General features: G+C 48.4%; 1 protein-coding gene across 1 annotated transcript; it reads right to left on the bottom strand.

The window, feature by feature from the left end:
* Positions 1 to 3277: 3277 nt before the first annotated feature.
* On the bottom strand, positions 3278 to 11174 carry GLCE (glucuronic acid epimerase). Its single transcript, XM_074156339.1, has 3 exons — positions 10622 to 11174; positions 7745 to 7990; positions 3278 to 4419 (listed from the first exon to the last, which is right to left on the bottom strand). The coding sequence occupies exons 1-3, from the start codon at positions 11166 to 11168 to the stop codon at positions 3395 to 3397; spliced, it is 1818 nt and encodes a 605-aa protein (XP_074012440.1). The 5' UTR covers positions 11169 to 11174; the 3' UTR covers positions 3278 to 3394.
* Between the last annotated feature and the right edge of the window lie 1404 nt (positions 11175 to 12578).

Below are 12578 nucleotides of genomic sequence, written 5' to 3' on the forward strand. Positions count from 1 at the left end.
GAAAAAAAAGAATAACGTAGAAAAAACATAAAGTACAATTACAAGGTGAATGAAAATAGCAGCTTTCAGTGAATTGTCTCGCATGATGGCTGAGAAAAAGAGCACTGTCACACTTGTAGGGTTGTGCTTGTGTGTCACTGGTTTGCACGTACCCACGCGCACTATGGTTTCCACGACATCTATATACAGGAAGATTAAACAGATCTCAACGACCAAGACCTTTGTCATTTTGAAGACCAAGACCATTGTCGTTTTGAAGACCAAGACCAAGACCTTTGTCGTTTTGAAGACCAAGACCTCTGTCCGTTTGAAGACCAAAACCAAACCAAAAAAAAAAAAAAAACACCCAACTGAAACGAATTCTGTGAAATTATTGGCACCAATGTCCAATAATCCTCTTCCACTGCACAACTCAATTAATATAAATAACAGGAGAAGCCCTCCCACACTAACTCGTTACGGTTCTACAACCTGGGATGGTGATTGGTTTAATTCCCACGTGTGCTAAGGCCACCAAAAGCGCGATGGAGATGGTTAGGACAGGGTGGTCTGAGGGGACCGATGGCGTTGGCACGGCCAACCTACGCTTCTGAGCTCACCTACCCAACTGCTGCCTCTCACCAGGCACTGAAAGATCAGCCACACCACAATTTTTCAACTGGCATTCGTTAAAAAAACAACAAAAAAAAAAGAGAGGAAATTGTGGCCTCCATAAGGCACCGATACCATCTCTTGAGCAGTCCCCAAAGAGTCTCTCTAGATTCTCCGAATCCCAAATGGGCAAAAGGCGGAGGAAACACGCAGGAGAAAGATGGGTCTGTGTTTGCAGTAAGGACCAGTGAAAAGGAAGCACATTTTTCTGGGTTTCGTGTGTGCGCGCGCGTGTGTCTGTGTGTACACATGGACGTAAAAAAAAATTCACCTCTGCTACCTTTGGTATTGAAATTTCTCCATGACATCCACTGCTCATGTGAATTGATGTGATTGTAGCGTGTGTTTGCAATGATCAAGTAATCACAAAGCTGTTTCAAACATCCGCGAGAAACAGAAAAAGCATCAAAAAATAAAGAAAAGAAGAAAAAGAAGAATCAAGATGCGTATTGTCCTTGTGCCCAGCCTTTTTGTGATTTGAATGAGCTTTGTCCTCAGTATGAACATCTTAAGCTCAACCGCCACCTCCAGGTACAAGACGTAATGGGATCAGTGGAAAAACCCCAAAGCTAATCCATGTCCTTGCCACGCCGGCATCGTCGGGAGGTTTCCAGCCTGGGACTCTTTGAGCAAACCCCAGCACAGCTCAGCAGAGCTGATAACACGGTATCTGCTGCACAACCAAACTAAGCACCCCTGATCTAACAGAATTCCAGAATGGCAGGGGCTGGGAGGGACCTCTGAAGACCATCCAGTCCAACCCCCGGCCAGAGCAGGGCCACCCAGAGCAGGTTGCACAGGAACGTGTCCAGGTGGGGTTTGAATGTCTCCAGAGAAGGAGACTCCACCACCTCTCTGGGCAGCCTCTTCCAGGGCTCTGCCACCCTCACAGGAAAGAAGTTCCTCCTCATGTTGAGATGGAATTTCCCGTGTCCCAGTTTGTTCCCATTGCCCCTTGTCCTGTCCCCGGGCACCACTGAGAAGAGCCTGACCCCATCCTCTTGCCCTGTACCCTTTAGCTATTGCTCAGCATCCCTGAGGTCCCCTCTCAGTCTGCTCTTCTCCAGCTGAACAGCCCCAGGTCCCTCAGCCTTTCCTCAGCAGAGAGATGCTCCAGTCCCTTGAGCATCTTTGTAGCCACCACTGGACTCTCTCCAGTAGTTCCATTTCCTTCTGGAACTGGGGGGCCCAGAACTGGACACTGTTCCAGATGAGTCCCGACCAGGGCAGAGCAGAGAGGGAGGATGACCTCCCTCGACTTGCTGGCCACACTGTTCTCAATGCACCCCAGGAGACCATTGACCTTCTTCGCCACAAGGGCACATTGCTGGCTCATGATCACCCTGTTCTCCACCAGGTCTTTTTCCACAGAGCTCCTACGATGGTTGGGTTTACTCTTCTGGATCAACCAGGATGCTCCACACTGAGAAGGCAGATGAACAAATGGGTGTAAAGGATCAATAAATAGGAAAAAGAAACTGGTTTCTTCAGCGTCACAGCATCCTGTGAGAGCGTTTGGGCTCGGAGGCAGGTGGTGGGGTATTGCACGGGTGCCCTCGCTTGCTGGGCAGAGCCATGAAGACAAAGCCCAGCCAAGAAGCCAGCGCTGGAGACGTAACGACCCCTTACACCATGAGCAAGACAACAGGCAGAGGTGAAACTTGGTATTAAAGCACAAGCGGAGCTGGAAAGCCCTCAGGGGGGGATTTTTAATTTTTAAAATGCTTGACATTCACAAGCAGGTTAAAAATGAAAATCACCACAGGAAAACCTTAATTCATTCCAACTGAATTCCCTGCACGCTACTCAAAACGAGCTCCGTGTCACGCTCAGGAATTCAAGACAAGTCTCCCAAAGAATGAAGCTGCCTCTCAGAAGAAACCTCTCAGATGTAATTAAAAAACACAGGACAAAACATCGGGCTTCGCGACAAGAGATTCCAGCTACCAGGGAGGAGACGACACCAGCAAACCTGACGGGTGATGGTAAATTTGGCTTCCCAAGGGGGTGGGATGGTTGCAGGCGTTGGGAGGTCCAATGAGCCCCACCGGGTTGTGCTTTCGTGAGGTGACTTCCCGGCCCGAACGGTGTCTGCGTGTTCTCCATCCACACGTCTGTCAAACACCACACAGCTAAAGGAGCTCCCTACAGAGAACTGGAAAAAAAAAACCCCACCCAAAAAACAACCCACAAAAGGTGTATTTTTCACCCCAAGAAAAGAAACCGTATGAAAAAAAAAAAAACAAAACACCTTAAAAAAAAAAGATATCACTGTCCACTCCCCAGGCTACATGTAAACCCACATTTACGGTGTTAACACCACACGATCTGTTACGCTGTTCCAACATAGACACACACGACTCCATTTTAAGAGGCCACAGACTAACTTTTCAGGCAAGTGCTGGACTTTAGGGACCTGTATGGCTTCTGCAAATATTTTCCTATGAAAAGGAAAAGAAAAAAACAAAAAAAAACAAAAAAACCCACCCCAAAACCAACCCAAAAAACGTCCCCAAATCTCAGGAGCACAAAGGGGTGCAAGATAGTGGAGCACTAAGGACAGGTGAAGTTCCCGAATCCTACCCATCAGACCCGAATATTTTCACACTGGAATGCAATGGTTTCAGGAGATCAGTTTTTTTAAGGATCACTTCTTTGAAACGGTCCATAAAAAATTGCCGCCGGGACCTTGGAAGCTGTCCCTGTGGGAGGCAGCAGGTCCCAGGGGTTTGGTTGTAAAGCTCTAGTTGTGCTTTGCCCGGCCGCCTCGCAGGTAACTCTTCCACCTCTTGACGAACTCTTTGAAGATGGGGGACTCGTCGATGGTGCTGAGGAGCTGGAGCTGGTTGATGTGGGTGGTGTGATAGTCCCAGCGGGCCAGGTTGGGAGCGGTGCCCAGCATGAAGTGCCGCAGATCATAGATGGTCCCTGAGCCCGTGTCGTAGAGGGGTAGCATGGCCTTCAGAGACTCCATGCCCCGCTCGTAGAGGACCCGCGCCTCCTTCCCCAGCTTCTCCCCTGCTGTTTCTTTTAAGTCATAGAGGCCGATCAAGGAGTACATGAAACCGTTGAGGACAAAGGAGCTGGGGGAGGTGGGGTACTCCTCGTACCAGTCATGCCGGTTCATGAAGATGGCCTTCACTCCACGCTGCTCCGATGGCAGCTTGTAGGGCGCCGTGGCCCTCAGGGCTGCGCTGAGGAACACGTGGTCCTTCGTCAGCAGGTAGGCCCTCACCAACGTCGAGATGGCCTGTCCCTGCGCCATGGCCGAGTACCAACCCGGGTCCAAGGACTTAAATCCTTCCCCCAGCTTCCTCGTCACCATGATGGGCCACCCGCCCCTCTCGTCCTGGTTCCTCACCAGCCAGTTGCTGGCAGCAAAAAAAGCCGCCATGTGAGCGGTGGTCGAGATGGTGATGTTATCGAGGAAGCCTCTACCCTTCGCCACCAGCCTCACCACTCTTTTGGGCATGATTTTGGTTTGCTTCACGGCTTTCGTGTTGGAGAGGCCGACCCCTTTGCGCAGGTCGGTGACCAGGTCCCTGGTGAGGGTGCTCCAGGTAGTCCTGGGGCCGACGCCATAGTAGATGTCTCGGTCCTTAAAAGCGATGAGTTGGGTGTTGGAGACGTAGTGCACAGTGAAGAGCTGGTTCTTCTCTGTTGTCTCGAGAACCACGGAAATGCTCCCGTTCGTTACGAATTTGAGATCAAAAGAAATAATAAAATCGCGGCTGTTCCCAAGCTGCAGAGATACTCCCTCCGTGGCTTCTGTAAAACAAACCAAAAAAAAAAAAAAAAAAAAGCCTTGTTCAGCAGGAAAGTACTCACTTCTCCAAAAGGTTTAAGGTGTGAAGTGCAGCTTCCAGGGGTAAGTCCTCTTACCGGGTGGATCCAAAAGATTTTAGGGCAGCCCATCAATAATTCAATCGCTCTTTCTGCGCGCTACCATGTATTATTTAATTAAGCACAAAAGTCAATCCGGGTCCCGCAGCACCGGGGAGGACTGGTTTGCCTCCCACATTAACCCGCTGCAGCACGGACAGGGAGGCTCTACAGAGAGACTTGGATAGGTTGGATCAATGGGGCCAACATTAATGGTATGAGCTTCCACAAGACCAAGTGCCAGGTCCTGCACTTGGGCCACACCAACCCCACGCATCGGTACAGGCCTGGGGAAGTGTGGCTGGAGCTGCCTGGCGGAAAAGGACTTGGGGGTTCTAATTGACAAGCGGCTGAATATGAGCCAGCAGTGTGCCCAGGTGGCCAAGAAAGCCAACGGCATCCTGGCTTGTATTAGAAATAGCGTGACCAGCAGAAGTAGGGAGGTGATTGTCCCCCTGTACTCAGCACCGGTGAGGCCACACCTGGAGTATTGTGTCCAGTTTTGGGCACCTCAATCCAAGAGAGATATCGAGGTGCTGGAGCGGGTGCAGAGGAGGGCAACGAAGCTGGTGAAGGGCCTGGAGAATAAATCTTATGAAGAGCGACTGAAGGAGCTGGGACTGTTTAGTATGAGGAAGAGGAGACTGAGGGGAGACCTCATCACTCTCTATAACTACTTGAAAGGACATTGTAGAAAGGTTGGTGCTGGTCTCTTCTCACAAGCAAATAGTGATAGAACAAGAGGGAATGGCTTCAAGCTGCAACAGGGTAGGTTTAGTCTGGACATTAGGAAGAAATTCTTCACAGTAAGAGTGATCAGACACTGGAATAGGCTGCCCAGGGAGGTGGTTGAGTCACCATCCTTGGATGAGTTTAAGAGTTGCTTAGATGTGGTGTTGGGGGATATGGTGTAGGGAAGAACTTTGTAGAGTAGGGCAGATGGTTGGACTTGATGATCCCAAGGGTCTTTTCCAACCTAGATGATTCTATCCATGGCTTTATCAGACGCTTCTGGAACCCGGTGGATGGAGGGACAGACACCAGCAGGACCTGGGGTACGGGACAGGGCCACCAATAGGGACGTCTTACTGGACACGGTGATGGGGCAATCTCGATGCCGCCTCATTTTCCTCTTCCGTAATTCAAAATACAAACCAACAACAACCCTTTTGTTCCAAACTGAGAATTTCCCTTGGCAGAAAAGACACCAAAAACGCGGTGCCGCTCGAGCAGTGGCATTTCTGAATAAAGCTCCGCTTTCAGCTAAAAATCCAGGAGAGCCAAGAAGCAGGTATTTAGGATGCCCCCAGGACTAATATTTAAATCTGCGACTTTTTTCTTTCCCAACCTGACAGTTCCAAAACCCAGCACACTGATTAGTTTAATGGGGGGGAAAAAAAAGGACAAAAATATAGAAAAACTAACGTGTTAAAGTATTTATTAAACCTCTCCATTGGCAAAACTTGGTTTAATTAAAAAAAAAAAAATTTAAATAAAGCTCCTAGGCAATACCACATAATGAAATCCAGTGTTCTCTCACAGGCTGGATTTTAAAATGTGAAAAATCAACTCCTTCCTCAAAAAAACCTATCCTAGAAGATCAAAGGGCTAATTAGTTTGTAAGGCTGTGTGCAAATCCTGTAGCTTTGAAGGCAGAGAGGGATGACAAACACTTAAAGACAGTCATCTGAAATTAAGGGCGTTCCACAGAATAAAATGGTTTCCTTTCTGCTATTTCACCACATGTGAAATGCCCCATAAATATTTCTCCGTGTAACCACGGAGTTAGAGCTGCCTTCCCTGCGCGGCGGAGGCTTTTCTCCGTCTTCCAAACTAACCGATGGCGTTTTGCAAGGTCTTGTGCTGGAAGGTGCCATTGTACAGTACCTATTATTTTGACTGAATGTCATGGGTTTTTTCCCCCCCCAAGTCTTTTAAAGCCAAAGCTTCACTCCGTTGAGTTTTGGAGACCGGCATCTTCTTCGGGAGAAGCCGCCGAGCGCTTTGTTACACAACATTTTGCTCCGTTGAAAAATCTAATTAAAAAAAAAAAAACCCCTCCTCACTCGCAATTCCTGTCAAGTAAGTTTTATGGTTCCTTTTAAATAAATGCTTGTGTGATAACGAAGTGAATTACAATAGGGGGGGTAGGAGAGGGAGTTTTAAGAAGGGAAGGAGAACTAAAGGCTGTCTGTTGTTTGCACTGCCTTAAGCGCCTATAAATCCATTACTTAAGGGCATCTAAGAGGAGAGGGTGCACACCGCAGCCTCCCAGCCCCGCAGATCACTCTGCCATCAATAAAGGATGAGGAGAGAATACCTAACAGATCTTTTAGCCTTCCCTCTCCCCGTATTTATCCACTACAAAGACACAAGAGTGTTCGACAATTTTTTCCCTGGAGACCCAGGCCTAAAGTGCCAACTGAAAATTACTTCATTGTCTTTTTAAGTAATGGGCTCATTAATTCTAATGGGTATTGATTGAGGAAAAATGCATCACGTCCTTATTAATGAGCCCGTCCCAGCACAAAGGAAACTCTCGCATGGAATAATGAATTTCCCCGTTAAGTACGAAACAGAAGAGGGTAAATGGCAGAGGCGGCAACACAACGCGTCTTGCCCGTCTGCAGGGGAAGGAGAGCCTGGGTGCAGCCCCGGATCTTCACCGTCCCCCTCCCCAGAGTCCTCTGCAAGGGGCAGTTCAAGGCCACTTGGGTTAACCAGAATCCGGATCTCAAATTCTGCAAGGACAGTCGCATCCCAACGAAGAGAGATCCCGGCTCCACCAGGAGACCTGCACGTGCTCCGCTCCCTCCAGGCTGAAAATAGACCTTATCTATCACCCGTCAACATCTGCTTATCACACGTCGGCGCCATTTCCCAGGCTTCACAGCTAGTCCCCTTTTTTTAATTTTTTTTATTTTTTTTTGCTTCTATTTTGAGACAGAAGCTGAAAGGCTCAGGAAACGTGACTGTAGCTTCTCACTGCCCTCCATGAGTACATTTGCCTATTTTTTCATCAAAATAATGTTGAAAAAGCAGCGATGGGGAGAAAAGGGAGGAAAAGAAAAACCCCGGAGGTAGAGAAATGAGATGATGGTCTCAGGTGAGACCTTAAGGACGGGAAGTCACGCAGGATAAAGGAAAACACATTAATCCCAGCAAATAAAAGCTCCCCTGGTACCACCTGTGGGAATTCGGGATAACCCACCTGGAGCGACGAACTGTTTGACGCTGGTGAACTTGGCTTTATCGGACACGGTGGAGAGGGAGCAGCCTTTGGGCACCATCCAGTCCCCGGCCCTGCCGGCCCTGTCCTTCTCTTCGGCCGTTTCGTACACCTCGACGTGAGGTGGCTTCTCCGTCAGGTTCTTACTGTAGTGACTCAAGCCGTACTGCGCGATCTGGATGGGGTAGAAATAGCCTTGAGGTCCCCACTGGGTGGATAACGGCACGCCTGCGAGAGAGGAAGAAAAAGGAGTGTTTTATCAGTATATTTTCAAAAGCCACTCTCCCTCCACACCCCACCACTCCTGGCAAACGCTATTTCTAGGCTTCACCGTTTTTAGACTCGAGGAAAGTCCTGTTCGAGGGGTGAATTGCTCCCACTTACACCGAGATCCACAACCAGGCAAAACTAAGCAGATTTGAGTGGTAGAGAAGATCTTATCGTGGCCTTCCACACACTCCCATTCCATTGTTTCCCGAAGCACCAACCTTATTTTAAAATACATTTAAAATGGCCTAACAGATTTCCCCCCCCACCCCAGAGACCACTCAATCTCCAAACGATGTCACATCTAACACAAGTCCTTTAACGCCACATAAATCTTTGCAAATTTAGTGTGTGTGTGTCATTACTAGATTTTGGGAAGAGTTATTTGAGGCTAAAAGAGCAATTTTACCCAACATCCACAAATCTGCTCCAATTCCCTTTCACCAGCTCCCAGGAGCTGCAGCCTCGGGTTTCGGGTGAAAAAACCCTCCTTCACGCCATAAATTGCCCATTGCATCACCGGCTGCGTGGGATATGAAAATAAACTGTGTGGAGGAGACTTATTTATACCCAAACCTCCATAAGCAAGCAAACACACCGTTCTTAACACAGGGATAAAAACAGGATTCTCCTGAAGTCGGGAGTTTTATTTGGAACTCTAACTACGAATCCAAAGTGGGAATATATCATTGTGACCCTCCTGCAGGAAACCAAGGATATTTAGCGCTGTAAAACCTTCGCGCGCACGTAAGCCAAGAAAAAAAGAAGATGAAAATAAACAAGTTGACATTTGCATCATTTTCCCCCTTGGCAATGTCAGGCTCAGAAACCGATTTCTCCTGACATGCGGTACAATGAAAAGATTACTTAAACTAAATGTAAAAAGACACATTTTCATGCATATTTTGGTGCTTTGTGTTCCTAATAAATATTACTGATGGAGGAGTCGGGATGGCTTATTGCTGCCTAAAGAGGCAACCATCACGGGAAATATTTAAATACCACGTATTATCTCCGCTCCTGGAAGCCAGCTCGCTTATTAACGCTAAGCATTTTCAGTTAAGTGTGCATTCGTTGAGACTGAAATATGCAAAAAAAAAAAAAAAAAAGGAAAAAAAAGAAATCTGCCTTAAAAGCTTTACTTGAAATTTATACAAGATGACAAGATTAAATTCTCCAGCTCATAGGACATAACAACACGTTAACCTTGCAGAAAGAGAAAAGGTGAAAATATAACACGAGGGTGGTACTTTTTTTTTCATCACGCAGCAAGATGAGAATCTCTAGGGCCGGAATGATGCAAGGCAAGAGCCTAGAAGTGTCTTGAGAAGGTGTTTGAATATTAAAATCCATTCCCTACAAACTATTTCTCTCCTCCACCCCATTTGCGGGATGCCAGTAACTCTATTGCCTTTGCCAAAACCCAGGCTCTGGCACCACGTTTCGTAACGACAGCTCTTAAATCACGTGCTGCAAAAAAAAAAAAAAAAAAAGCAAGGTTTTTAGATAAATAACCACATGGTGGAGCGTTAAAACTGGTTGGTCTCTCGAGGTTTAAGCAGAGAGCGGCGACGCACAGCACCTCGCCTGCACATCTGGCAAGAGGCTGCAGAATCTGTCCCAATCCTCAAGCAGTTCTTACTGAATTTCGGGGTTTTTTTTTTTTTGTCCTTGGCAGATGGAATGAGGACGAGAGATTAAAAAAAAATAATAAAAATGTGAAAGCAACATTAAAAAAAAAGCCAAAAAAAGCCCCCAAACAACTGATATACTCTATGCATTGATTTATCTGACTCCTTTGCAGACAAATTAATTGCCTGACGTGTGGCTTCCTGCAGTGACCGTATCACGGGAAGGGTTCATCTCAACACAGCAGAGCATCGCCGATCACTGAGATGCATGAAAATGAATATATTTTTTAATCCTTAAGTGAAATTTGGTCTTTAATTTACAAGGGGTCACAGTGTCGCACTCCATAACAGTTTTATAAAGTCGTTATTTTTTTTTAATATGGAGCTTGGCAAGAATTTTCTGCGATCAAATCTTTGCCGTGACGTGGGAAGACCTTGCGCGTCCTAATTACCCACTGCACGCTTTACTAAAAGTGCAAATTGGAAAGGTTTTACTGTATATTAATTTTATTCAGGGATGCTTCAAGGGCTGGAGAGTTTTTTTGACCTTTCTGTGGTTTTCCGAAACCTCCTCTCCTCGCCTCAGGCAGCAGCACCATTCGCAGGGCACGGGGAGGAGATGCTGCATCTATAAAATCTTCAATTTTATATTTTCCAGTCACTGCGGCTCCCTGACAGATACACCGTGTCACCAGCAACGCCAAAACCTGACAGCAGTACCAGAGGAGAAGCCTCCTGGCACCTCCAGAGTTTCCTGCGACCGGTAAAACCAGAGAGGCAGGACGGGAGCCGGGAAAAGCCGGCAGGAAGCAGAGACCGCCCACCGTTTCTCAGAGCGGGTGGGTTTTTTACGAGTCTATCCCACCAAAATTAACATCATTTTGCATCTCAAACGATGCCAGCAAGTTTTAAATATTTTTTTAAAAAAAAAAAAAAATTATATAAAAAACTCGATACAAACCTTCAACGCCACTTATACACTTCACTCTGTCTCGAACCTCTACGTTGTAGCCCTCGAAGGACATGAAGACCCCGTCGGGGTGGTAAGGTGCTCGCTGTGTGTATACTTTGGAGTAGCTATGAGAGAATTCAAACCTGTCATAACCATCGTACTGAGCAATTTTCCCATAAACCTCAAAGTATTTCTCTACCCAGCTGAACGGCAGGAAGACCTCGTTGCCTTCCCTCCTCCCTTTCACGGTGTGCTCGTCATTGATCAGACAGTCAATCTCCTCGTACTTCAGCCCCGGGGCTTTGTTGAAGCCCCCGGCGATGGGGGGAGCCTTTTGCTGCTCCTGGGGCGATGCCTCCTCGCTCTGCTGCCGGGATGGGTCGCTCTCGGAGGCGGCGGCGGCTCCTCCTCGGCGTTCGGGGCCAGGGAGGCTCCGGGGGAAGGGACCAGCTCGGTCGGAGGAGCATCGGTTCCAAAGCAGCACCATCAGCAGGGTGAAGAGGGCGCAGATGACGATCAGAGTCTTGTAGTTGACCCGAGCTGCCAAGCAACGCATATTCACACCATACCTGAGAAAACAGAGAGGGGAGAGGATTTTTAGAAGCGATGATTAACAGCCGGAGCTCTTGGTTCTGCTAATTGGGATGCCCGGTGGAGCCTGCCTGGTGGGACGCAGAGTCACAGAATGATATGGGGTTGGAAGGGACCTCTGGACATCATCCAGTCCAACCCCCGGCCAGAGCAGGGCCACTCAGAGCAGGTTGCACAGGAACGTGTCCAGGTGGGGTTTGAATGTCTCCAGAGAAGGAGACTCCACCACCTCTCTGGGCAGCCTCTTCCAGGTCTCTGCCACCCTCACAGGAAAGGAGTTCCTCCTCATGTTGAGATGGAATTTCCCATGTTCCAGTTTGTGCCCGTTGCCCCTTGTCCTGTCCCCAGGCACCACTGAGAAGCACCTGACCCCATCCTCTTGCCCCCCGCCCTTTAGCTATTGCTCAGCATCCCTGAGGTCCCCTCTCAGTCTGCTCTTCTCCAGCTGAACAGCCCCAGGTCCCTCAGCCTTTCCTCAGCAGAGAGATGCTCCAGTCCCTTGAGCATCTTCGTAGCCTCCACTGGGCTCTCTCCAGTGGATCCCTGTCCTTCTTGAACTGGGGAGCCCACAGCTGGACACAGTGCTCCAGATGTGGCCTCCCCAGGGCAGAGCAGAGGGGGAGGATGACCTCCCTCCACCTGCTGGCCACACTCTTCTTGACGTCCCCGTGATGGTGTTGGGTGGGAATGGGATAGGCGGGAGGACCTGGAAGAGAACTGGAGTTTTTCCAGCTCTCCATAAGCTACAAGATCAAATGTACCGAGTCACGATTCACCTCCCGCCTGCGCCAGCAGACTGTGTCACCAAACGCAAAGGATGCAAAGAAACAGGGGCAATCCCTTCTAAATTAAAAGCTGGATGTTAATGAGATGCTCAGCGGCCACCGGGACTCAGCCAACAAACTCCCACCAGCCTCAACGCTCAGGAGGAGGAGAAACCCCCAGCAGAACATACCCCCCACCTACCCCGTTCCACGGAAGAGGGATTTCCAACAAAACAGCCCTACGATCCAACGCCGGAGCCTAGAAATATTCTTAGTTCCCACTGCGGAAATCACTGAGACTCCTACGTAAAAACAGATGGTTATTTTTGCCTTTTTTTTTTTTAAATTTTTTTTTTTAAAAGCACAAGCTATAAACATTTTCTGAGATGGAGCTCAGCCACCAAAGGCTGGATCGATTCTTGATGCTACCGCACCTCAAATGTGCTTTTAAACCGATAACGTGTATGAGGAGGAAGGGATGGGGGGATGACAGAGCCGGAGCCCGGGGGGGGGTCGATGGCAGCAGCAGCAAAGGAGGGACTGGGAAAGTTCGGGATCATCCCCCAGGGACAGGAGCTCCATGGGCTGACGTGTCCTGCTCCCCCAGGAGA

Source organism: Numenius arquata, chromosome 11 (genome assembly GCF_964106895.1).
Source record: "Numenius arquata chromosome 11, bNumArq3.hap1.1, whole genome shotgun sequence".
Classification (NCBI taxonomy): Eukaryota; Metazoa; Chordata; class Aves; order Charadriiformes; family Scolopacidae; genus Numenius; species Numenius arquata.

Excerpts from the sequence above, each read along its gene's own strand:
- GLCE (XM_074156339.1), bottom strand. The coding sequence starts at position 11,168 with ATGCGTTGCTTGGCAGCTCGGGTCAACTACAAGACTCTGATCGTCATC. Across the intron at positions 7,991-10,621 it reads GTGTATAAGTGGCGTTGAAG|GCGTGCCGTTATCCACCCAG; the intron begins GTTTGTATCGAG and ends CCTCTCTCGCAG. Across the intron at positions 4,420-7,744 it reads CAAACAGTTCGTCGCTCCAG|AAGCCACGGAGGGAGTATCT; the intron begins GTGGGTTATCCC and ends TTTGTTTTACAG.